Source organism: Polypterus senegalus, chromosome 10, assembly GCF_016835505.1.
Source record: "Polypterus senegalus isolate Bchr_013 chromosome 10, ASM1683550v1, whole genome shotgun sequence".
Classification (NCBI taxonomy): Eukaryota; Metazoa; Chordata; class Cladistia; order Polypteriformes; family Polypteridae; genus Polypterus; species Polypterus senegalus.
The window spans coordinates 13793977-13821180 of record NC_053163.1 but is presented as its reverse complement, the minus strand read 5'-3'; the positions used below and the strand labels follow the sequence as shown (position 1 = coordinate 13821180).

The 27204-nt window shown below is 39.5% G+C and overlaps 1 protein-coding gene across 4 annotated transcripts; it reads left to right on the top strand.

The window, feature by feature from the left end:
- The first annotated feature begins 529 nt into the window (after window positions 1-529).
- On the top strand, window positions 530-25233 carry LOC120536778. Of its 4 annotated transcripts, none has more exons than XM_039765260.1 (8): window positions 530-621; window positions 911-1079; window positions 13225-13323; window positions 15740-15796; window positions 17128-17205; window positions 18455-18493; window positions 20123-20239; window positions 24647-25233. In XM_039765260.1, the coding sequence occupies exons 2-8, from the start codon at window positions 930-932 to the stop codon at window positions 24719-24721; spliced, it is 615 nt and encodes a 204-aa protein (XP_039621194.1). In that variant the 5' UTR covers window positions 530-621; window positions 911-929; the 3' UTR covers window positions 24722-25233. The 4 variants fall into 4 exon arrangements, with proteins under 4 accessions (XP_039621194.1, XP_039621193.1, XP_039621197.1 ...); XM_039765259.1 differs by having other exon boundaries at window positions 608-671; XM_039765263.1 differs by lacking the exon at window positions 13225-13323 and having other exon boundaries at window positions 608-671.
- The last annotated feature ends 1971 nt before the right edge of the window (window positions 25234-27204 follow it).

The window sequence follows — 27204 nt, the reverse complement described above, 5'->3', positions numbered from 1 at the left end:
TTTTCCAAGAGCTGTCTTCATGGTGCTGTGTACTGAACTGGGGCCTGCTTTACAAAGACACCCTCTGAGGAATTGTGCTCTACCTGTTCACTTTGCAAGTTCTGTCCACCCTTGAGATTTTAGCCACAGGAGCTTTTCAACGTGAACTGGCTGACTGATCGAGTATTTCTCAGTCATCTTTGAGTTGCTCCATGCATTTGAATTATAACGCGCCTGCCTGCAACATGGCAATAGCCCTCTCTCTTCCATTTTGGTAACCTTTGAGGCATTATGGAACACAAAGAAAATGGAAATGTGCCTTTTGTGTTGCAGTTCACTGACCGTTGAGTTAAGTTGACCAGTTCAGGTCATATTCCCCTTGGCCCTCTTTGGTGAAAGTGCACCTGATGAGACTTCCAGTTCCTTGTGCCTCACTGCTCACGCCATAGTGTAGGCCTTAAACAAATCGACCACTTTCAGTGAAAGCACTCAAACTATAGGAGGAGTTTTCTTACTCCACAGCTAATACTCCCTTTCTTTTATGCTGCAGTTCCACGATCCACCCCTTGCCTTGCCCACTTGCTGATATAAAAAATTAGAACACATCTCTGAAGTGAGCAGCTGGGTGGTTTCCTGGAGGAGGTAAGAAGACTTGACTGGTGTACATCGTACTAATTATTTGGTTTTTAAAGGTAGAAGCTTTTTGTAAATGAAAACTGTAAAAAATGAACAGCACATCGTTCTTTAAAATTAAGTAGCTTAAAATAGAATATCACCCTTTAGAGCACAAGTAATATCTGCTGATTGTGTTAATGAAGACAATCAATTTTCAGTGATTTCTCTTTTTTTGCATTGTGCCGATTAAAGTTATACAGTGATATGGTATATTTACATGGAAATAACTATTATATATTTTTTTTTATTTCCACAGCACTTGCGATATTCAAACAATGAAACAAGCCAACAATAAAGCTGAACACATAATTACAGTCCTGCTGTCAAATTCTGAGCTTACAAAGGAAGACTTGCCTACGACTTTTACTATTTATCATAAAGATCGCTATCATCTGTTTCAGGAAGGAAGACCGCGCATTTTGGGGGTAAGTCTCCCCCGTTCCTACATTAGCTGTATCTACTACAGTGTGGTCTGCTGACTCTGCAGGTGTGGGCTACAGTGTCCTCATCCCATGTACCTCTTACAGGCACTGCTGGTAGACATGTAATTATGGGATCACGTAAGACTTCAAGAGACCCCATCTCTCTATTATAATAAAAAAATCTTGGGAAGATAGACAAGACGTGACTTTCTTAGAGAGACACTTTCACATCTCTGCAAGACGAGATTTATCCACGCCCGGCGCTGGGAATAAAAGACAAAGAGTAGATGACAAAGTAGAACATCGTAAAGAATTCAAAAACGTTGTAGCGATACACATGCCGAGCAGGTTAGAGATAATGGAAGTACGAAAATTTAAAAGTCTCAAAAAAATGATAGTAAAGATTGCATTAGCACAAACAAATGGAAATTATTCCTTCCTCCATTATCCAACCTGCTATATCCTAACTACAGGGTCACAGGGGGTCTGCTGGAGCCAATCCCACCAAATACAGGGCTCAAGGCAGGAAAAACTCCGGGCAGGGCGCCAGCCCACCGCAGATGGAAGTTTTTACTCAGTGAAATAATGGAAAAGTGAAAAGAGAATGAATATATTGTTTGGATTTAAACTTTAAGTATGAGACTTGTAAATCGTCTAATTGGTGTTGTCATCGGGAAAAATTAGTGTTTCTTCCCAATGAAGAGGCGTATCTGTGAGAATTAAAAGATTTGTTGTTTGGTGAAAATTTCAAGCACCGCTAGACAAGACTTTATGTATAGAAATTTGGAAAAGTCCTGCCCACCTCTAAAACATTTACAACCACACACACGGTTCAATTATTTCTCAGTTGTGTGAATGCTATTGTAGGACACATTTCTTGTAGAGAGAAAGAAACGATATTCACTCACTGGCAGTTATACGTTGTGTTGTCACGATGTAATTCCAAACACGGAATCAAAATTCAATGCAATATTGATTAAAGGTAGTAGCGAAAAGAGATTGAATATATGGACATACTGTAGGTGATATGACAGAAGTACATAGATATTGCTTGGCTTTAAACTTTAAGTCAGAGACTTGTAGATCATCTAATTGGTTTTGCCATCTGGGAAAAGTAGTGTTTCTTCCCAATGAAGAGGCGTATCTGCGAGAATTAGATTTGTTGTTTGGTGAAAGTGAAATCCCGCGAGAGAAAATTTCAAGCCCTGTAGACAAGATTTTATGCAAAGATATTTGGAAAAGTCCTGCACACATCTAAAACATTTACAACCACTCACACGGTTCAGTCATTTGTCATTTGTGTGACTGCTATTGTCAGATGCAGTTCGTGTAGAGAGAAAGAAACAGACAGTTATACGTTGCGTTGTCACGATGTAATTCCAAACACGGAATCAAAATTCAATGCAATATTGATTAAAGGTAATAGCGAAAAGAGATTGAATATATGGACATGGGTGATATGACAGAAGTACATAGATATTGTTTGGCTTTAACCTTTAAGCCAGAGACTTGTAGGGAAAAGTAGTGTATCTTCCCAATGAAGAGGCCCATCCACGGGAATTAAAAGTTTTGTTGTTGGGTGAAAGTGAAATCCACATACACGAGCAGCAGAGACGTGAAGTGCCTGGTGCATAGTGTAGGCAGGGGAGTTGGCGAGCAAAGCAAGCACGGGGTGAAGCCCCCTAGTAATATATAATAGACAGGATGCCATTTATTAAAGGTATTTCCATTTTTCTTAAGTCCCCTAGAATGTAGGTGTCATGTATTAATGTATATTAAAATCTCAAATTCTCACCTTGCAGAGACAGGTGTCAGTTTAACTGCTGGTTCTAAACTGGATTCAATTAGGTGGGCTTGAGAATTTTATGCTATCTTGGCATTTGTGTTTAATTATATCTGTCAGAGAGTTTCTTTATATTTTGTATCGGTTTGTATTCTTGTAAGCTTCGCTTGTCCTGCCAATTTTAAAAGGACCAGGAAATGACACAACAAAGTGTGTGTTGGGTGGGTGGGCAAAGCAAAGGAATAGTCATAAAGTGAATGTGGGACTTAACCAGGTAATTGAAATTGAATTAAAATGTAAGAAATGTATTCATGTTTATAATATTCTTCCAAAATCAATATTTTTTAACTTTAGTATATAAAAACAATAACAATACATATTCATTTTTTAATCCTTTAAACTCAGCCCCATTGTTATGTACCAAACAATAATGTAAAAATCATGAGTTTCCTCATTGCTATAATTAAAGTACAATATTTTACCATTAAAATGGCCTTATTGCATACCCCGATACCACATTGCAATGCTTTTCCTTCTTCCCTCAACAATGGCAGAATTGAATCATCACAGAAACCCCTGCCTCCAAGCCCATCTCCCATGTCTTTCTTCAATGTCCTGATTCAATTATGCACTAATGTTGAAGTAGGCTGGCACGGGCACCTTCAACCCCCAAGAAGGCACTCGGAGTCTCAGGACCGGCAACAGAATCACGATTTATTGTATGGCACACATGCAGACTCTTTTCAGATGGAATGAGGGAGCAGCCAAGGGCAACTCTTACATTTATTACAGTTCTTATCACACAAGTCATTTTCCATCCTCATCTGATTCCTAACATTCCCCTGCTCTAGTTCTGCCCCTAATTAATTCCACCATTATTTCTCAGCTGAGGGGATTTCAAACCCCTGTCCGTCCATCATGTCTGCCTACCTGTACTCCATACTAGCTCAGTGCTTGCTTCCATTATTTACAGCCAAAGAGTTCACATTCCCTCTCTTTCCACATCTCCTGCACGTCTAACCTTTGGCTTATGAAATATTAATGGTTTCTAGCTTATACAGGGCAATAAAAACTAACTCTTATATCTTTATGCTTAGCAATATATAGTGTCTACTTATCTCATGTGCTTGTAATATTTTTCTAGTGCGTGGAGATTACCAATTTTAAGAGTTTATTTTCCTATACTATTGGACAGACAGACTGTATTAAATGAGGGGGTATTTAAGCTTTCAAATTACACTGCATTTCACATTCTATGGTTTCCACTTTCTATATTTTAGAGTTTTATTTTTCTTTCCTTGTAAAGACATTTTTGAATCTTGCAGCTATTGTATCATGTAATTTGGATACCCAGTATAACGTCTTGGAAATTATCCATCCTAACTACAGGGTCACGGGGGTCTGCCACATCCAACCCCAGCCAACACAGGGCGCAAGTCAGGAAAAAAACCCCGGGCAGGGCACCAGCCATCCCACCACAGGGCACACACACACACACGACAATTTATCAATCAATCAATCAACATTTATTTATATAGCACATATTCATACAAAAAAATGTAGCTCAAAGTGCTTTACAAAATGAATAGAGAAATAGAAGACACAATAAAAAATAAACATAAGTCAACATTAATTAACATAGAATAAGTAAGGTCCGATGGCCAGGATGGACAGAAAAAACAAAAAAAAAACTCCAAGGGCTGGAGAAAAAAATAAAATCTGTAGGGGTTCCAGACCACGAGACCACCCAGTCCCCTCTGGGCAATCTACCTAACATAAATGAAACAGTCCTCTTTGTATTTAGGGTTTTCATGGAAGGACCTGATGATGATGGTCACGTAGACTTCTGGCTTTCAGTCCATCATTGTTGGAGCATCATGATGCTTTGAGTAGGTGGTGGTGGTGCAGGCCGCCACCACAAAGAAACCGGAAAAAGAAACAGAAGAGAAAGTAGGGGTCAGTACGGATTTTGGAGCCACTATGAATAGTTATTATGATGAATTGAACATACAGAGTATCAGGATTAAGTTAAAATTTAGAATCGCCAGTGAACCTAACATGCATGTCTTTGGACTGTGGGAGGAAACCCACGCGGGCAACATGCAAACTCCACACAGGGAGGACCCGGGAAGCGAACCCGGGTCTCCTAACTGCGAGGCAGCAGTGCTACCACTGTGCCACCATGCCACCCCTTGGAAATGACACCATGGAAACTAATGTTAGCTCTAGAAGAATTCAGTCACTTAAGATATGAATATTTTAAATTAGCAACTGCGTCGCATCACACCCAGACAGAATATGAAAGAGAATACGTAAGAAGTGTTGTTATGAAGGTCAAAATGGTGATCTCCCGCTGGAAATTCAGTCAGACTTGGTTTAGGAATTATAAACTGGGAATGGTGGATAAGATACCCAAATTGGAGCAAACTAAAAAGGCTAAGAGGATAACTTTGTGGGTGAAAAGATAACCTGAAGGCTTAATTTCAGGGAAAAATAAGAGAAAAACATTACCTCCCTCTGGTGGAAACAATTAAAAGTGAAGAAACTTCAATTTTTTAAAGGTTGTATTTTACAATTTCTAAGTCGTTTATTTCTTTAGAGACCCAGAGCTAATTTAACATCACTGCGCACAAAGTATGGAACAATATTGGGCAAGATGCCAGCCCATGAAAAAGTTGCTTTGCACTCAGACATTCAATTTGAAATCGGCAATCGATCAAACACACGCAACTTTGGGGAGGTGAGATGAAAAGAATCATTCAGGCATGGATAGAACATTTCTATTCCATACATATAAGGATTATAGGGAACAGTGTGTGTGCCAGGCAGTAGCATGAACCATTGTGCCACCCTAGTAAATTTTAATATTGCATTCAGTCATTTTTGAGCTCACCTCATGAAGGACAAAGCACGCGCACTCATACAGTTTGCACCAATATAGAGTCGCTAATTAACTTAACACCATGAAATCAATTTTTGATTTAACTCTTTGAACTCGGACCCACCAGCGGGACTGAATATTAATGCATTTTTTTAAAAAACTGAAAACAAATCCTTCATTTCCTAATTCTTATAATCAAAGTAGAGTGTGTTGCTATTAAAATGCAAGCTTTTTTATATATATATATATTTTTATTAATTTTATTGTAATCATTCCATACAAATCAATCAATTTTTACAAAAAGTAGGATTGAGAACAAGTCGACCCCCACCCCTGAGAGAGAGAGCAAGGCCAATGGGCTAAAACTTAAGGCTTGTAAACATACCTAAAGTGATGAGTTTGATAAGCCAATAGAGATGAATGGAGAAGAAAAAGAAATGCAGAAATAATTGGTTCCTCTGTGCTTTAAGAGCTTATTTTAAAATATTACTGATTTAATCCTGCCATGTTTTGAAAAAATCTGTACTGATCCTCTAACTGAGTATTTGATTTTTTTCCAATTTCAAATAGTATAAAACATCGGTTTCCCAAAGAGGAGAGTTAGGATTCTTCCAGTTTAGCAAAATAAGTCTGCGTGCCAAAAGTGTAGTGAATGCAATCACAATTTGTTTGTCCTTCTCCACTTTAAACCCGTCTGGAAGAACCCCAAACACAGCTGTCAATGGGTTAGGAGGGATTGGGACACCAAGGCTGTCTGAGAGGTAATTAAAAATTTTGGTCCAGAATGATGATAATTTGGTGCAGGACCAAAACATGTGACCCAGTGAGGCTGGGACTTGATTGCAACGTTCGCCGGTTGGATCTCATCCTGGAAACATTTTGGAGAGTTTTAGGCAAGACAGATGTGCTCGATATATAATTTTGAGTTGAATAATTGTATGCTTTGCGCATATGGAGCTGAAGTGAATCTGCATTGCTATTTTCCACTCCTTTTCTGATATACTGATTAAGAGATCTTTTTTCCCAGTGTCCTATTGAAACTTTGAAAGGGAAGGACTGTAAAATAATTTTATATACAGTATAGCAGAGATGGTGTCTGAGTTCTGGAAATTGAACAATATTTTTTCCAGCATGGTCGAGAATGCAAGGTGTGGAAAATCGGGCAGGTTCTGTTTAACAAAGTTACTAATTTGAAGATAGTGAAAGAAATGTGGAGCTGGAATGTTAAATTTGGAATATAATTGTTCATAGGATGCAAAGATGTTGTCTATATAAAGATCTCTAAGCAAGTTAATCCCAAATTTTTTCCAGATATTAAAAACTGCATATGTCTGTGAAGGTTGAAAGAGGTGGTTCTCTTGCAGAGGTGCCACAGATAGAAGCTTCTCCATCTTAAAATGCTTTCTAAATTGGTTCCAGATTCTAAGTGAGTGGAGCGCAATTGGGTTATTAGTGTATTGCCGATAACTTGCATTTATTGGGGCACAGAGCAGGGAATATAAAGAGGTACTGCAGGATTTTACTTCTATTGTGGAAAATGCAAGCTTGTTTAAAAATATTTTTCTATCTTACTTCAAAAATGGCCAGACTACTGTATCACAGCAACACCTGCCCCTAACCCCCACCCCTTATACTGTATGTTTTCTTTTTGTAAAGATGTTTTTTAATTTGCAACTATTGATAGTATAATTTGGATACATAGCATAATTTCTTTACCAATTGCATATTCCAATGAAATAACCCTACCCCTAACCTTTAAAATGATACATACTGTAGTCCAGGGGGCTTCAGTTACATGTATGCTATGGATAGTCATCTGAAAACAAGAAAAACAGAGAAAAGAATCCAGTTTTTGTACTGTTTCAAAACGGTAAAACTAGACAGGATACTTGTAGATATTTCATAATGTATTTTTTTTATTTGTTTTCTGGTTATTCCTGATACATTCTCTGACACTTATATAGCGTTTGGAAGCTTACTCTAACACCCAGGGAGATAAGTCTAGCGTTCAAAGTGCATTTTCTGAGAAAAACAAAAAATAATAAATCTTGCAATATATTCTGCAGGCAGCATGGTGGCGCAGTGGCAGTTAGGAGACCTGGGTTCACTTCCCGGGTGTGGAGTTTGCATGTTCTCCCCGTGTCTGTGTGGGATTCCTCCCTGCATTGCTGATCCTAAATTGTCCTTGGTGTGTGTATGTGTGGGCTGAGATTGGCTCCAGCAGACCCCTGTGACCCTGTAGTTAGGATATAGTGGATTGGACAATGACTAACTGACATATTCTGCTGTAATATAGGTGTACAAGACAATAAGATCTCCGTCTTCTGAATACTGAGTGAAAGATGATGAAGTTGTAGGCAGTTAAATCGATGTAGCAGCAAATGGACAGAATTGAAGCCGAGTTTAAAGGGTTAATATTTAACTAGTTTTCTCATTTGGTGGCCCGTTATTTGTCCACTTTTTCCAGTATGTCCCTATGAATCCCCCTGCAGTAGCCACCTTCATACTACCATCCCATCGTTCCCTTCATTCCATGTCTTTGTTTTCCTGATGGAATCCTTCACCTTGCTTTAAACTCACCACCACCAAAATTTTCAAGGAAAAAAAAAAATTCCAAATGCGAATCCAACAAGTAAATTTTCAGACTCGGGCAGCAACCCAATCCCTTAATCTTTTGTAAAAAATGTTTACAATTTCTTTACAATTTAGATCTTTGGCTGTTAACTAAAATAACTTCTTTGAATGATACTCAAACCCCTTGTTCCAAGTCACTCATTACACAGCAGAAATCAGTTTTCTAATATCAGATACGAGAAAAATATCCTTTTATTTTGGCCTCAGACAACCCCTGGACACTTTCAGCACACATCCATGAAACAGACTCCATCGTTTAAGTAGGACTTAATATTAAAACCAAGTTTAATATGAATTGGTGATAGCAACACGGCACTTTATCTGCATCCTCAAAGTGTGGTCTTTGCTAGGAACCAAGATGTGGCCTTTTTTTGTCTAGCTGGTGTGGAGACCAGCCTCGGCACAGACAGGCAGACACTGATGGTTCAAACACCACAACACGTTTATTTACCATATTTACAATAACCAGTCCCGCACACACCCCTGCACCACACACCCTCAGTCCAGGCCTCTCCAAATCCTGTCCTTTCTTCACCGCCTCCACTCCTCTCCTCCGAGCTTCATCCTCTTCAGCTGACGACTAGAGGTAGGCGGCCCCTTTTATCCCCACCCAGACATACTCCAGGTACCTCTCAATGAGCTTCCTGTGGCACTTCCTGGTGTGGCAGAAGTGCCGCATAAGCACCGGAAGCACTCCGGGTATCCCGGGAAATACTGTGCTGACGTCCAGGGCTTCACAGTCTTCAGGGCACCCTCTGGTGGTGGCCACGGGCTCCTGTAGGGTTGAGCTTCCATGCTCAATCCCCGTGGTCCCCATACAAACCAGGGCGGCTGCCCTCTCGTGGTCCGGGGGAGGCATAGTCCCTCTCCCTGTCCTTCTTGGCGTCCCGGCTGGGCACAGCCCCCAGCCGCCCACCACACTGGCCATACCTTCTGAACCCAATATCAACTCCTGAAAAGCAGGGTCTTTCATCTCTCCTAACTGCACATCCAGTAAGATACTCAAAATATTCAGGACCTCAAGATATGAACCAATGGTGCTCATTGGAGTTAACCTTCTTGAGAAGATTTTCAAAACTTTAAACATTTTAATATTTGAGAACATGAAATAAAAAATTATCATTGAAATAAAAGATTGATATTTCATCAGTTATAGTGCAAAAACAATAAAATGGGAGGTTTGTCAGCTCTAGAAGGCCAAAAAGCTTAACATCTTGCGTAACTAGACATCAAGACGCATCAAACGGTATGTCACACCTGGGGCTTTTCTCACACCGCTGAGTCAGGAGACAGAGGTTAAAAAATTGGACGTGATTTCAAAGCGTTCAGAAAGTCATTCTGTTTCTGTAAGTCTGCTTCCATAACTTTAAACCTCATTCCAGTGGAGGAGAGGACAACTTGCTTTGCCATTGATGGTGGGCCCCTTTTGATACAAATGTAGAATAACTGCAAGTTGAAAGTCATTAGGACTGCTGTGTGCTTTGTTTAGTTTATTTTCTTAGAAATGTTGTTTTATTTATTTTATAGACATGTAGAAGCGTAATTTGTTTAAAATTAAATTGCTGTGTAAAGTACAGAACACCATTTACTTATTCTTATTTTTATATTTCTCTTCAAAACACTCATGTTTAAAGTAATCTAAAATGTGCTCTTCTGGATTATGGTATACAGTCAGTCATATGAAAAAGTTTGGGAATCCCTCTTAATTCTTTGGATTTTTGTTTATCATTGGCTGAGCTTTCAAAGTAGCAACTTCCTTTTAATATCTGACATGCCTTATGGAAACAGTAGTATTTCAGCAGTGACATTAAGTTTATTGGAGTAACAGAAAATATGAAATATGCATCATAACATAAATCTGGGCACCCCAACAGAGATATGACATCAATACTTAGTTGAGCCTCCTTTTGTAAATATAACAGCCTCTAGACGCCTTCTATAGCCTTTGATGAGTGTCTGGATTCTGGATGGAGGTATTTTTGACCATTCTTCCATACAAGATCTCTCCAGTTCAGTTCAATTTGATGGCTACTAAGCATGGACAGCCTGCTTCAAATCATCCCATAGATTGTTGATGATATTCAAGTCAGGGGACTGTGACGGCCATTCCAGAACATTGTACTTCTCCCTCTGCATGAATGCCTTTGTAGATTTCAAACTGTTTTTTCAGTCATTGTCTTGTTGGAATATCCAACCCCTGCGTAACTTCAACTTTGTGACTGATACTTGAACATTGAAGAAGAATTTGTTGATATTGGGTTGAATTCATCCGATGCTCGACTTTAACAAGGGCCCCAGTCCCTGAACTAGCCACACAGCCCCACAGCATTATGGGACCTCCACCAAATTTGACAGCAGGTAGCAGGTGTTTGTCTTGGAATGCGGTGTTCTTCTTCCGCCATACAAAGCGCTTTTTGTTATGACCAAATAACTCCATTTTTGTCTCACCAGTCCAAAGCACTTTGTTCCAAAATGAATCTGGCTTGTCTAAATGAGCATTGGCATACAACAAGTGACTCTGTTTGTAGCGTGAGTGCAGAAAATGCTTCTTTCCTATCACCCTGCCATACAGATGTTCTTTGTGCAAATTGCGTTGAATTGTAGAACGATGTACAGATACACCATCTGCAGCGAGATGTTCTTGCAGGTCTTTAGAGGTGATCTGTGTGTTGTCTGTAACCATTCTCACAATCCTCTGCATATGCCACTCCTGGATTTTTCTTGGCCTGCCAGACCTGCTGGGTTGGTTTAACAGTTACTGTGCCTGTGGCCTTCCATTTCCTGATTCCATTCCTTACAGTTGAAACTGACAGTTTAAACCTCTAAGATGGCTTTTTGTAGCCTTGCCCTAAACCAGGAGACTGAACAATCTTTGTTTTCAGATCTTTTGCAGAGTTGCTTTGAGGATCCCATGCTGTCTGTCACTCTTCAGAGGAGAGTCAAAGGGAAGGAAGCACAACTTGCAATTGACCACCTTAAATACCTTTTTATCACTCATGATTGGACACTCCTGTCTATGAAGTTTAAGGCTTAATGAGCTCATCCAACCAATTTGGTGATGCAAGTAATCAGGATTGAGCAGTTACAGGCATTCAAATCAGCAAAATTACAGGGGGACCCAAATTTTTGCACAGCTAGTTTTTCACATTTGATTTAATTCCATACAACTAAATACTGCTTCACTAAAAATCTTTGTTCGGAAAACACCGCAAAACTCAGATGTTACTAAGAAATGAAAGACATACCACTGTTATCTTTTTAGTTGAAAGTAGAGTCAATTATTATGCAGGCTGAGAGGGGTTCACAAACTGTTTCATATGACTGTATATAACTTAAAGTATAAGTGATAGAGAAAGTACTGAGTGTAAAGTTATGCTCATTCATGCATTTATTTTCCACCAAAATATTATCAGTGATGCCCATGCTTCCCTTTTCCCAGCCACACTTGCCAGTTCATATTTTGGGATTCCTAGGTGTTGCCAGGCGATCTGGGAGATATAATCCTCCTAGAGAGTACTGGATCTTCTCCAGGGTCTCCCACTAGCTGATTGTGTCTGTAAAATATCCACAGGTAGCCATCTGTATACGATGCCCAAACCACTTATCTTGGCGCCACTTGATGTGCAGGGTCAACAGCTCTACTCCAAGCCTCTCCTGGATGTCTGCACTTCTCAACCTGTCTCTAAGGGAGAGCCCAGCCACCCTGCAGAGACAGCTCATTTTGGCCACTTTTACCTACGATCTGGTCCTTTTGGTCATTACCCAAATCACAAGACCATAGCTGAAGGTGGTGACATAGATTGAGTGGTAAATTGAGAGCTTCTCCTTCTGACGCCGCTCCTTCTTCACCACTACAGATCCCGCCTCAATCCATCTTACAACCTCCTTCCTCCTCACTCGTGAACAAGACCCCAAGTAAGTCATCTCCCATCTCCACCTTTTTCCCACTGAGGACCTTGGCCTCAGATTTAAAGGTGCTCATCTGCATTCTTGCTGCTTCACACTCGTTCGTCACCGTTCCAATGTGTGCTGAAGTTCACCGCTCCATAAAGCCAACAGGACCTCGTCATTTCCAAAAAGCAGTGACGCAAGTCTAAGGCCACTGAACTGGACCCCATCCCCTTGCTGCACCTTCATATCCTGTCCATGGAAATCACAAACAGGATAGGAGACAGTAAAATTATGTTTGAATCTGCAAATGGGTCTTGGTGAATGGAAAAAGAAATTCTCAAATATTAATAAGGGTGCATTTATCTAGTGGGTTAGAGAATGGCTGACTCACTGACATTTATCTTGCAAAATCTCCAAAAATGTGTTTTGTGAACATAAACTTTAAAGATGAAAAGCCTGGGTTACTACTGATAGAACCAGTAGTAGGCGCTTACCCTGTGATCTGAGTGTGGATCCCAATGCCCCAGTGCAATGACAGGGACACTGTGCAGTAAGAATGGTGCCGTCCTTCGCATGGGCATCCTTTGTAAACAGTAATATGTATCCCAATGTCCTGGCTAAGTTGTCCATCATAGTCTGGTCATTCATCTTCTCTAACTGGCTACCTGTCTCTGTCACCCGTTTACCAGCTAACAGCTAATATGAAGTGAGAATACTGGCACACAAATGGCTGCCATTACATCATCAAGGTGGAGGCTGCAGATTATTGGTGGTTGAAGTTACTACCTGCTCACTATGCAAAGCTCTTTGAGTAGCGAGAAAAACGCTATATCAAGAATCATTATTATTAAACTGTGTTAATTTAGGAGAAAAAAGATATTGTACAGTATTGACAAAAAAAGAAAAAAGTATGCTATATTCTCCTTAAATGGGTACAAAAATATTTTTCTTCATTTCAGGTTATTCACATTACTTTTGGATTTCTAAGTTTAACTTTCCTATATTTTTGTATTTCTCATGATATGATTTTCATCTTCTTCATTCCTTCTTATGTTCTGGTAAGTACAATTAAAATATAGAATTTACAGAATTTCAAATTTACTATGCAGAATGCACTAAATTTAAAGTATGGATGTCTGTTTGCTGTAAGAAAAGTAGAAACATATTTAATCATGATGTTTATTCAAAATCTTAGATTTTCAGGAGACAAAATAACCTGCTGCCGGGACGTGTAGTTCTCTAACCCTGTCTGTCATGGCAGTGTGCTTAGCCCACCAACTCATTGTCAAAGGTACCCCTTCTACCTTCTCATCTCTGTTACGGAGAGAGAGTTGGTATCCAAGGGAATAAAATTTAAAGGATATGACCAGGAGATGAGGCAGCACAACAATGACTGACCGACCAGGAGGTGATATGAACGAAGGAACATGCAGAAATCAGAAATCTAGAAAACAGGCAGAGGTCTGAACACCAGAAAGACAGAAAAAGAATCAGACAACCAAATCCAAGACACATTAAAAAACAGAAAAAAAAATCCTAGCACTTAAGTTTTTATACAGTGGCAATAAAACAATAAAACTATGCAGTCACTTTGGAATGATCTGGAATTCTGTATTAACCCTTCCAGCCCTGAATTTTCTATTTTTATGGGAAAAATTAATTTGTGAGTTAGTCTCCCTTTGGTTGTCTACGAAGCTCAAAAATGAAAAAAAAAATCACTATTATTATACAATAGCTGACAAACACTTCAATCTTCTTGAGGAAATAAAATTGAAAGTGGAGCTATTTTCTATGTGGTGCACACAGTCCAGAAGCATCCACTTTCATTTCTGTGTTTCACGGACTGTATGCCACCTGTCAGCCACCCAAAACAACTGCTGCCTCTCTCCAGTCTATATATATATATATATATGTACTCGTGATAGGATGTCAGGGCTGAAAGGGTTAATGCAGAACGATCATAAAGATCAGATCACAAGTATAGAAAAACCCAATATGCTTGCGCTAATTACATACAATCAATTCTAACCTTTGGTTGTCATCTTCGGGGCGGCACAGTGGCGCAGTGGTAGCGCTGCCGTAAACCGGGTTCGCTTCCGGGTCCTCCCTGCGTGGAGTTTGCATGTTCTCCCGTGTCTGCGTGGTGGTAGCGGCTGTGCTGCTATTACCTGCATGCAGTTAGTAAACCATCGAATAAGAGTAAGGTTCAATGGCCAGGGGACAGAAAAACAAAAACTCCAGACGGCTGGAGAAAAAATAAAATCTGTCCTGGGCATTCTACCTAACATAAATGAAACGTCCTCTTTGGATTTAGTTTGCATGTTCTCCATACAGAGTATCAGGATTAAGTTAAATTAAGTTAAATTGAATTTATAGAAAGGCCATGTTAAAGTAATGTGTTTTCAGCAGTGTTTTAAAGTGGGTTTCCTATTGGCAGGCTATTCCAGATTTTAGGTGCATAACAGCAGAAGGCAGCCTCACCACCACAATTCAAAGACATGCAGGTTAGGTGGATTGGCGAGCCTAAAATTGGCCCTAGTGTGTGCTTGGTGTGTGGGTGTGTTTGTGTTACAGTAATCTAGTCCTGCGGTGGGTTGGCACCCTGCCCAGGATTAGTTCCTGCCCTGTGTTGGCTGGGATTGGCTCCAGATACAAGGACATTGTGCCGTGACCCTGTATTTGGATTCAGCGGGTTAGAAAATGGATGGATGGATGGTTGTCATCTTCTTCCATATATTTCTGTCATCTTGTCATCTTATTCTGTTACCCCTATTACATTTGTCATTTACTACTTTAAATGTCCTCTCTCACCACATCCATAAACCTTCTCTTAGGCCATCCTCTTCTCCTCTTCCCTGGCAGCTCTATCCTTAATATCCTTCTCCCAATATACCCAGCATCTCTCCTCTTCAGATGTCCAAACCAATGCATTCTCACTCTCTGACTTTGTCTCCCAGCCGTCCAAGTTGAGCTGACCCTCTAATGTCCTCATTTCTAATCCTGTCCATCCTCGTCACACCCAATGCAAATCTTAGCATCTTAAACTCTGACATCTCCAGCTCTGTCTCCTGTGCCACCGTCTCCAACCCATATAACAGAGCTGGTCACACTAGCGTCCTCTAGACTTTCCCTTTCACTCTTGCTGATACCCATTCTGTCATAAATCACTCCTGACACTCTTCTCCACCCACTCCACCCTGCCTACAATCTCCTTTTCACTTTTCTTCCACAATCCCCATTACTCTGTACTGTTCATCCCAAGTATTTAAACTCCTCTACCTTCACCAGCTCTACTCCCTTGACCCTCATCATTCCACTGAGCTCCCTCTCATTCACACACATGTATTCTGATGTACTGACCTTCATTCCTCTCCTCTCTAGAACATATCTCCACCTCTCCAGGGTCTCTTCAACCTGCTTTTCACACATGACAATAAACACATTTGATGCATATTTATGTTTTTTTTTTTTTAGAGCATTTTAAGCGGAATACTGGGAGTTTGTTCCTCTTTTTTTCGAAAAACCTGCATTGTAAGTACATTTCAAAATTGTCTTATGTTGGGTGAGCTGAGTGGTACTTTAGGATAAGGGCCCATTTAAGTCAGCAACAACATATAAGATAAAATAAATAAATAAACCCCAACCTCTGTCTTTATAAAACTTGTCAAGATCACTGGATGACCACTAGGGGGCATTTTCAATGGCTAGAAGTCTTTCATGGGTTTTCGCTGAGAGTTTCATTCTTCAGTCCATTTTAATATTTTTACTTTACCAAATAGTGTGGTAGAGAATTCCACTTGATTAGCAGCAAACATGTTCAGGGGAAGCTGGCTGGCAGTGTCATTGCATGTTTTCTTTAGTTTTGTTAATTTTGCTGTCTGTATTCCATACAATTAGCACTGTACATTCAGCTCATCAACATCAGTTTAGTGATTTCTTAAGTTTTCAGACAGATTATTTCAACCTGTAGAAGTACTAGGGTGTTGTACCGTGTTAGCCATTATAGATGTAGTGACAAGTCAAGCAAAATGACAGCTTTTATTGGCTAAGTAGAAAAATTACAATATGCAAGCTTTCGAGGCAACTCAGGCCCCTTCTACATTTGGCCTGAGTTGTCTCGAAAGCTTGCATATTGTAATCTTTCTACTTATTCAATGAAAGCTGTCATTTTGCTTAACTTCTCACTCACTACAACCAGGAGAAGGGATGATGTGATCGCCCAAGTATTTCCCTCAGGAAATTTATCTTTGTGGGCACGTTCACTGTTTCCTGCCCATGGCTACTAGATGCATGTCCGAAAACAAATACTGGAGGTCGTGGACATGTGCAGGCTAACACGATGCAGTGCACAATCCTTAGGTGTAACATGGCTGAAAAAAAGTTGAACTTGCATGTGTTGACCCGGTTTCCCAAAGATCAATACCCCCATTTTTTTAAACGGAATAAGGGCATACAAGGTATTATTAAAAATCGGTTTCTGTGAATTAAAGCGCATGGAAACACACCCAGTTTGTATGAGTAGGCTGAGTGATGGACTGGCACCTTGTCGAGAGCTGTTTTCTGCTTTACAGGCTGTGAAGCTGAGATAAGCTGAGATCCAGCCCCCTATAACCTTACAGTATCCATTTATGTTATTTGGAAGGTTTATACCCTGATTTTTATGTATGGAACAAACAAGCTCCAGAATAATCAAAGACCAGAGTCATATGATTTCCTAATGGAAAATATGCTTTTGAAAATGTAATATGCATTTTGACCATCCAATCCCTAAAGAGCCATGGCTCATGAAGAGGCTGCATTGTGTGCTTGAGATTCTAGAAAAGAACAATATTTTTACCTCATTTTGTTTTCTTTTTTCACAGGTCAAGTGGTTCTTAGCTATCAGTGTGATTTGTTCAGTTTTTATCTTCTTACTATTTGCAGTTTCAATATTGCTTATGGTAAGTATATTATTTAAATAAATAACCTGGCTGTTATTCAAATGATTTTAGGCAAGAACTTTAACTCCACACATGCACAGATCGGTGCTCTCCTTTGTACAATGAGTTTAATTGCATGAATAAGGACTTATATTAATACTTTCTTAGTGGCAAAACCTTTGTGTCACAATGAGAGTCTCATCTCATTCATAGAATGATTATATTATATAGCAGCTTAAAGAATAAAATGCCCTCCATGCCTTGTGTCTCATGATATTTGTAGCTTAAATCAAAATATTGCATATCTTTCGAATTCCCTTTCAGTTGGCTCACTTTGGTGAGAACTTTATTGTCAACATACTGAGCTGGACAAGCCAGACCACCCAGTCCTCAAACTCAACATCCATGTCCATCCATCCATTTTCTAACCCGCTGAATCCGAACACAGGGATCTGCTGGAGCCAATCCCAGCCAACACAGGGCAGGAACCAATCCTGGCCAAGGTGCCAACCCACCGCAGGACACACACAAACACACCAAGGCCAATTTAGAATCGCCAATCCACCTAACCTGCATGTCTTTGGACTGTGGGAGGAAACCCACGCAGACACAAGGAGAACATGCAAACTCCACGCAGGGAGGACCCGGGAAATGAACTCGGGTCTCCTAACTGCGAGGCAGCTGCACCACCGTGCCGCCCTCAACATCCATGTAATCTAGAAAATTCCAGTCATCCTGACCATAACCCCCTCATCTGGAATTTCTCCAGTATCGAATGGAAATCACATTAAGGGGACAGTCCTATCCATTGACACTCGTGAAGCAGTCCTCAGATTTCCAGACTCCAAAGCTCAGCTGTGTTATGATATCCTGTTTATGTAGATAATTTTTTTACCATGGTTCAAAGTTTTATGTCCTAATGCTAAAATAAGGATTGTAGGAAGAGTGGCTGCAGAGGAGCAAGAAGTGGGTAAATCATTAGGAGACCAACAGGAGTGTCTCCTTCTTTCTGACTTTCGTACAGCTTGTTTTGGTTAACAACCTGTGATGCTAATTAATTAGCAATTAATTTGCTTAGCCAGTCAGCAGGAATCGAAATGTCTTGTTTATCCAAACAGAGTGGGGCATTGCAGCCTTAAACTGATTTAACAGGTTAGAAACTGGAACTGGATGTTGTAATCCAGTTATTATCAGTGCAATGCAATTATTACAAATGTATAAAGTGATACTGTATAGTCATTACTTCTGCAAAATTATTTTGTTTTCCAAGGTTGACATAAAGGAAACATATTCCACATATGAAATTAAGGTTAGTAAAAACTGAATCTTTTCTTCATAGTATGATATTGATTTTTGTATGATATTAATGATCCTTGCATTAAAAGGTGATAAATAGAAGGAAGATTTCTAGACAGTTTAAATGTCCTTGAAAAGATTTCAACCTACTAAAGCGGTGTTGCCAATTGTTCAACATTGATGGTGTACTTAGTAAATCTTAATAAAACTTCCACCTATTTGTGGCTCTACTTCACAATCCATCCATCCATCCATTTTCTAACCCGCTGAATCCGAATACAGGGTCACGGGGGTCTGCTGGAGCCAATCCCAGCCAACACAGGGCACAAGGCAGGAACCAATCCTGGGCAGGGTGCCAACCCACCACAGCTACTTCACAATGCCAGATGAAATTTCATGAAAGTAGATGTAAGGTATTACACCTAGGAAGCAAAAATGTGAGGTTTGAATACACAGTGGAAGGTCTGAAAATACACCATACTGTATGAAAGTCATTTAGGGGTCATAGTGGATACATCACTATAAACATCCAAATGGTGTTCAGAATCCATTAAGAAGGCTAACAAAATGTCAGATTATATTAGCACCTTGATGTGTAGAGTACAAGTCTAAAGAAGTTATGCTGAAGCTTTAGGACACACTGGTGAGGCCTCATCTGGAGTCCTGTGTGCAGTTTTGGTCTCCAGACTACAAAAATGACATAGTAGCACTAGAAAAAGTCCAGAGAAGAGCGACTAGGCTGATTCCGGGGCTACAGGGGATGAATTATGAAGAAAGATTAAAAGAGCTGAACCTACAGTTTAAGAAAAGGGAGAATAAGAGGAGACACGATTGAAGTGTTTAAAATTATGACAGGAATTAGTCGACTGGATCAATACTATTATTTTAAAATGAGTTCATCAAGAACAAGGAGTCACAGCTCGAAACCTGTTAAGGGTGAATTTTGCACAAACATTAGGAAGCATTAGGAACCACAGACACAAGCTACCAAGTCGGACTACCAATGGGACTTTAGGGTCCTTCAAAGCTGCACTTGATGTATTTTGGAAGAACTAAGTAGATTTGTTGAGCTGAATGACATTTATATTGTTGTATTGTTCTAACATTTTGAATCTGATACATGCTTTCTTTCGGACTAGGCATTAAGGGGTGGCCTTCCAAATTTTATTCCAAATACCGAAGTAAACAAATAACTGTTGTTGGACTACTAACATATACAAAATATTAGAATCCCATTAAAAAAAAAGTACTCACTGGCACCTTGTAAATCATACTGAATGCAATATCCTTCTATTGGCCTACTTAATGGTGGGCACTTCACAACCATGATCTGATCTTTTGCTTTATGGCAGGGAAAAACCTGGGGGTTGGTGACAGAATTGGCATGGCGCCTCCTGGTGGTGTTCTTGCTCCTGAACTGGCATGATATGTAATGCTCTGTTACCGAGGGCACCGCTCAGCCCCAGTCCTTCACTATTTCTCTCCAGCATTTTCCCCATCGCCTACCTGCATAACCATTACAACCTGATTTACTGTCTGATCATGGACTGGAACACAACGTTTATCAAAGATGGAGGTTAATGAATGCACCCCAGAATAATCCTTGATTTATTATACTTTCACTTCTCTCTTCTTTTCTCAGATGCAGTTAGAGATCATCGCTGTACTTGGTGTTTTCAACATTCTGGAATTCATCAATTGCATCGTATCGTGTTGTTTTGCAAGCAAGGGAGTCTGCAGGGACGACTTTAATTCCCAGGTAGGTAGTCTTAGAAAATGTTCTTTTTATTGAGATGTCAGTGATTGTTACCAGTGGCTATGAAATACGGCAGAAATCTTTTAATTATTAATAATTAAAATTTCAAAAGGCTATTTTTGTTTTAATTATTTGTCAGAGTGATTCAGCAGAAATATCTAAAGTAAATACCTTCTCATGCTATAATGGACCGCACAACTTTAAAATAAATAACTTTGTAAGGGAGTTGAATAGAGTTAGAGAGCGGAGTTTAGTGATGATAGTGTACACAGCATAGGGGCTAAAAGTAGAACTTTACTTGCTAATATCATATTGTCAGTCATTGCCTCAGAACTGTTTTGAGGAACATGCAGTTAAATGACAGCTCACTAATGAATAATCGACATCTGCTTTAGTCAAACAGAACCACTCTTGACCTTAACATGAACTGAATACTCCCCACAAAAAAAATCTAAAAATAGTTGACCCAAGTGAAGTTTCATTATGTCATTATGGGGTGTTGTGTGTAGAATTCTGAGGAAAAAAATGAATTTAACCCATTTTGAAATAAGGCTGTAACATAACAAAATGTGGAAGAAGTGATGCAGTGTGAATACTTTCCAGATGCACTATATATATATATATATATATATATATATATATATATATATATATATATATATATATATATATATATATATATATATATATATATGTTGTGGTCGGCCGGGATGCCCAGGAGGACCGGAGGAGGGCTTGGGCCTCCTCCAGACCGTGAGGGTGCGTCCGTCCTGGTTATGTTGGGGACCTCGGGTAAAGGCTTGGAAGCCCAACCCTGTAGGGACCCGTGGCCACCGCCAGGCGGCGCCCCAGTGCCTGAATATCCCGGGAGCCCAGCACTTCCGGCACACCCGGAAGTGCTAGGGGGAAGACGACAGGGGACACCCAGATGGCTTCCGGTTGCGCAGCCGGCACTTCCGCCACACTGGGGCGTGGCTACGGAGGAATGCCGGGAAGCAGCTGGAGCCCATCTGGGTTCCCATTCCCATTTATACGTCTGTTGTATTTCTGTATTTGATGTACAGTATATAATATATGCACTATATACATATATAGTCCAGGTAAGATTGAGGAGATTAGAAGGCTTAACGCGTGGCTCAAATCTTGGTGCAGGGTAGAAGGGTATAGGTTTATGGGGCATTGGGACTCCTTTTGGAACAGATGGGACCTGTTCGCCGTGACGGGTTACATCTGAACCGGAGGGGCACCAATGTATTGGGGAGGCGTATGCGTAGGCTAGTTGAGGATTGTTTAAACTAGGGAATGGGGGGCAGGGAGTTTAGGACAGGCCAGGTTTAGATCTATACATGGAAGAACAAACAATGGTGTAGAAATAAAAATGCTTAGCAATGTAAATTCTAAGCAAACACGTAAATGTAGAAGGATTAACACAGTAAAAATAGCTTGCCTTAATGCTAGAAGTATCAAAAATAAGGTAAGTGAGTTGGAGTTGTATGTAGCAGAGCATAATTATGATATTATAGCAATAACGGAAACCTGGCTAAATAACAAAGATGGGGATGAGTGTAACATAGAGGTATACACATTTAATAGGAAGGATAGACAGAACAGAAAAGGTGGTGGGGTTGCTGTTTATGCCAAACAGGAATTAAATGTAAGTCATCTTCAGTTGGATGATGAGCCCATCTTAGTGAGGACATGTGGCTTCGCCTGGAAAATATTAGGGAAAGAGGTCTCATTTTAGGAGTGTGTTATAGACCACCCAATTCAGACAGTAATTTCAACACACATATTTTTAGTAATATCAAAAAGGCAAGTTTACAGGGGATATTATAGTCATGGGGACTTTAATTATCCAAATATTAACTGGGATAACCTTACAGATGGAGGAGCACAAGAGCAGGAGTTTTAGAAGTAATCAGCGACTGTTTTTTAACACAGCATGTTAAAGCACCAACAAGGGGTGAAGCCTGTCTGGATTTAGTATTCTGTAATAATCAGGATAGAATTGAGGGTGTAGAGGTGATTGAACCACTAGGGTCAAGTGACCATAATGTAATACAATTCTCAGTATTTTGTAAGAGTACAGATGCAAAGACTAAAATTGTTAAGTTGAACTTTAGTAGGGCTAATTTTGAGCAGATGACAAAGTCTAAGTAGGATAGACTGGGATAAGCTTTTAAATGTGGAGACAGTCGAGGAGCAGTGGAACAGGTTTAAAATGTTTTACATGTAATGCAGGACAGATACATACCTAAATTTGGAAGTAATAGGAAACTAAAAAACTCCACGATGGATTAATAAAGATTTAAAAAGAAGTTGCAAAGGAAAAACTGCTGTATAAGGCATATAAGACTAATGACTGCAAAGAGAACCGTAGCGTATGAGAAATGAGGGCAACCATTAAGAAGGATATCAGAGAGGCTAAAAGACAGTTGGAGAGGAATATAGCAGATAAGGCGAAAGAAGACCCCAAGAGATTCTTTCAGTATTTTAGTAGTAAAAGAACAGTTAAGGAGGAGGTCAAGTTCATCAGGAATAGTAAAGGGAATTAAAAGATACAGACAATGAAATAGCAGATGCCCTAAACTTACATTTTTCTGAGGTGTTTACAAGTGAGCAAGTGGATAACCTGCCAGAGGTAAACACAACTACTAAGGAGGTACTGAGGGATTTGGAAATTGTAGAGGGAGAAGTGCTGCTCAGATTAAATAAGATGAAATCAAACAAATCACCAGGCCCAGATAATATTTATCCTCGTGTTCTTAAGGAGGCTAGTGAGTACATATATAAACCCTTGACACATATTTTTAGGAAGTCACTGTGCACTGGAGAGATTCCAAAGGACTGGAAAATGGCAAATATCATCCCATTATATAAAAAGGGTGACAGGGCAGATCCAAGCAACTATAGGCCAGTAAGCAACAAGCATCACAGGAAAATTAATGGAAGGAATTATTAAGGATAAGATTGAGCAACACATGACAAGGACAGGAGTTATTCTGAACAGTCAGCATGGGTTCAGAAGAGGGAGGTCGTGTTTTACTAACATGTTGGAATTCTATGAGGAGGCAACAAAAGGATACGATCAAAGTGGAGCTTATGATATTATTTATCTGGACTTTCAGAAAGCATTTGATAAGGTGCCACATGACAGGTTTGGCATCAAGAAGTGGGAGTTCAGGGTGATGTTTTTAGATGGGTGCAGAATTGGCTCAGACACAGGAAGCAGAGGGTGATGGTGCGAGGAACCTCATCAGAACTGGCGATGTTAAGAGTGGTGTTCCACAGGGGTCAGTGCTAGGGCCGCTGCTATTTTAATATATATAAATGATTTAGATAGGAATATAAGTAACAAGCTGGTTAAGTTTGCAGATGATACCAAGATAGGTGGATTAGCAGATAATTTGGAATCCGTTATATCATTACAGAAGGACTTGGATAGCATACAGGCTTGGGCAGATTTGTGGCAGATGAAATTTAATGTCAGTAAATGTAAAGTATTACACATAGGAAGTAAAAATATTAGGTTTGAATACACAATGGGCGGTCGGAAAATCAAGACTACACCCAATGAGAAGGATTTAGGAGTCATAGTGGACTCTAAGCTATCAACTTCCCAAACAGTGTTCAGAAGCCATTAAGAAGGCTAACAGAATGTTAGGTTATATAGCACGATCTGTGGAGTACAAGTCCAAGGAGGTTATGCTCAACCTTTATAATGCACTGGTGAGGCCTCATCTTGAGTACTGTGTGCAGTTTTGGTCTCCAGGCTACAAAAAGGACATAGCAGCACTAGAAAAGGTCCAGAGAAGAGCGACTAGGCTGATTCCAGGTCTACAGGGGTTGAATTATGAGGAAAGATTAAAAGAGCTGAGCCTTTACAGTTTAAGCAAAAGAAGATTAAGAGGTGACATGATTGAAGTGTTTAAAATTATGAAGGGAATTAGTGCAGTGGATCGAGACTTGTATTTTAAAATGAGCTCATCAAGAACACGGGACACAGTTGGAAACTTGTTAAGGGGAAATTTTGCACAAACAGGAAGTTTTTCTTTACACAAAGAACGATAGACACTTGAAATAAGCTACCAAGTAGTGTGGTAGACAGTAAGACGTTAGGGACTTTCAAAACTCGACTTGATGTTTTCTTGGAGGAAACAAGTGGATAGGACTGGCGAGCTTTGTTGGGCTGAATGGCCTGTTCTCATCTAGATTGTTCTAATGTTCTAATGTTCTAATATGCAGCATGTTTTTGTATATTTACTGTACTCATGTATATTCATTTGATTTCTTTTATCCTCCTTCCTTTATCTTCTTGCTAAATACAGTTAATGACAAAGATGTTCAAATTTACCGAATAATCTGTGATCTTTAACTCCTAATAATAAGTCCTACAACTTTGTCTTTCAGCCTGTGGTCTATCTGGAATATCAGTCACAGTCAGCAAGTAGACAAAATCAAGAGCACATAGAAACATCTCTCTAAAGTGGGTCCAGTAAATAAGAAGACGCCTTTGTGTCCATTATAAATTGGAAATTCCTGCTGAAGAGTGGCTTGCAAAACAATATGAAGGCATCCTTTACAGTGCACTGGCTTCCTCACGGAATGAGCCTGACAGCCAATCTTGGTCTGTGCTGGTACTTATTTGTCTGATTTTTCTCTACATGTCTCTGTGATATTCAAACCCTTAACATTTGAATGTAAAGTTACGTTTAGATTAAGATGATTGGGGACTTGTGGAATTATTCAGCTACCACCCAGGATATCAGATAGCATTACAAAGAGAGACACACAACAAAGTCCTCAACATAAGTAGACCAAGCATGCAAGATCAGACTTCTGCTGAATTTCATTTTAGCAGTGAAGACAAAGCAACCCTAAACAATTATGGATTCATGGTTGATTTATTTGCTTTTTCAAATTCTTTGGTCATTGCATTTTCCCTAAAATTGAATTCAAAAGTATATAATGATGATTTGGTCATATATATATATATATATATATATATATATATATATATATATATATATATTATGTTTGGAGCTGGTGGTGGGCTTTTATCTGGCAACAGTTGAGTACCTGCCATTCAAGTTCACAATTCTCTCTCTAGGTTAGAATCTATCTATCTATTATATTGCACCTTACCTATCTAATGGGGAGCTTTCCAAAGGCTCCTTCCAGTGGATTTATGCAGGCACAGGCTGCAGCGTAATATTACTATTAAGATGAAGTACCAATGATCTCAGTAAATATATAAATGATTTTTCACTTTACAATGAGCTCTATTCGCCCACAAGAGACAACCACTGAAGTCTTAGCATTAGAGCTTGTTGATAGCTGGCATCCTGGGACAATCCTGGTCTGAAAAGTGGAGTCTGCAAGGAGGGACAGCCGAACCCCTTCTGTGTTAGAAGAGAGACTCTTTTTTAATATAAATTCTTATATTGTCTCACTCTTGTTTAAAATGTTACAGTGTAGGGAGTCCATTTTAATATTCAACTTGGTTTCAAGACCTTAATGTTGGCAACAAAAAAAGGAAGAGTGAAATTGTGAAATGAAGTAAGTGCAATAAGGTCCCAAAAGTCCTACCGGTCAGAACTCTTCCAATTAGTAAATATTGCAGAAAATGAAATGTATTTTCTGGATTAAGAGCACATCCACAGCATTCTGCTTTTACCATCAAGTCAATGAAAACTCAAGCAAAATTACATCTTTGATTGGCTAACTAAAAAGATTACAATATGCAAGATTTTGAGGCAACTCAGGCCCAGCAGGCAAGATGTCATCAAGTCAGGAATTAAAGCTGCTATAATCCAAAACAATTTGTTCACTTATTAATTAATTTCTTTTGAACCTTCTTAATATCCCACCCATCCACTTTCTAATCCACATATGTTGTTCAGGGTCATAGGATGGGTGGGCATCATGGATAGGAATCAACCCACCGTAACAACAACAACATTTATTTATATAACACATTTTCATACAAAAAGTAGCTCAAAGTGCTTTGCATAATGAAGAATAGAAAAATAAAAGACATAGTAAGAAAATAAAATAAATCAACATTAATTAACATAGAATAAGAGTAAGGTCCAATGGCCAGGATGGACAGAAAAAACAAAACAAAAAACTCCAGACGGCTGGAGAAAAAAATAAAATCTGCACGGATTCCAGACCATGAGACCGCCCAGTCCCCTCTGGACATTCTACCTAACATAAGTGGAACAGTCCTCTTTGGATTTAGGGTTCTCACAGAAGGACTTGATGATGATGGTCATGTAGACTTCTGGCTTTTAATCCATCCATCATTGTTAGAGCCTCATGAAGCTTTGAGTAGGTGGTGGTGGCGCAGGCCACCAGAATTCAGCTGCCCGCATCATTACTAGAACCCCTCTGTTCATCATATCACTCCCGTCTTGCAGCAGCTTCATTGGCTTCCAGTTCAGTTCCGAATTCAATTCAAAATTCTCCTTCTAACTTTTAAGGCTCTCCACAACCTTAGCCCTCCATATCTGTCTGACCTCCTCCATGTTGCCATTCCCTCCCGCACCCTCAGATCCTCTTCCTCCATCCACTTGACTGTCCCTTCGTCCGTCTTACCACCACCATGATATTTAGTTGCTCTACTCCCCAGCTTTGGAACTCACTATGAGCTTAGAAATATTCAATCGTTTTCACTTTTCAAATCTAAACTTAAAACTCATTTGTTTAAGACTGCTTTTTCTCTTTGATTACAATTGTTCTGTCTGATTTTAACTTTTGTATTTTACATTTGTTTATAATTTGTGTTTTGTCTATTGTTCGGTGTCCTTGAGTGTTTAGAAAGGCACCTACAAATAAATAAAATGTATTATTATTATTATTATTATTATTATTATTATTATTATTATTATTATTATCATCGTCCTGTACTAATCGTTGGGAATTCGATAACGCCGCTGCGGTATACGCTGATAAATACGCAATAA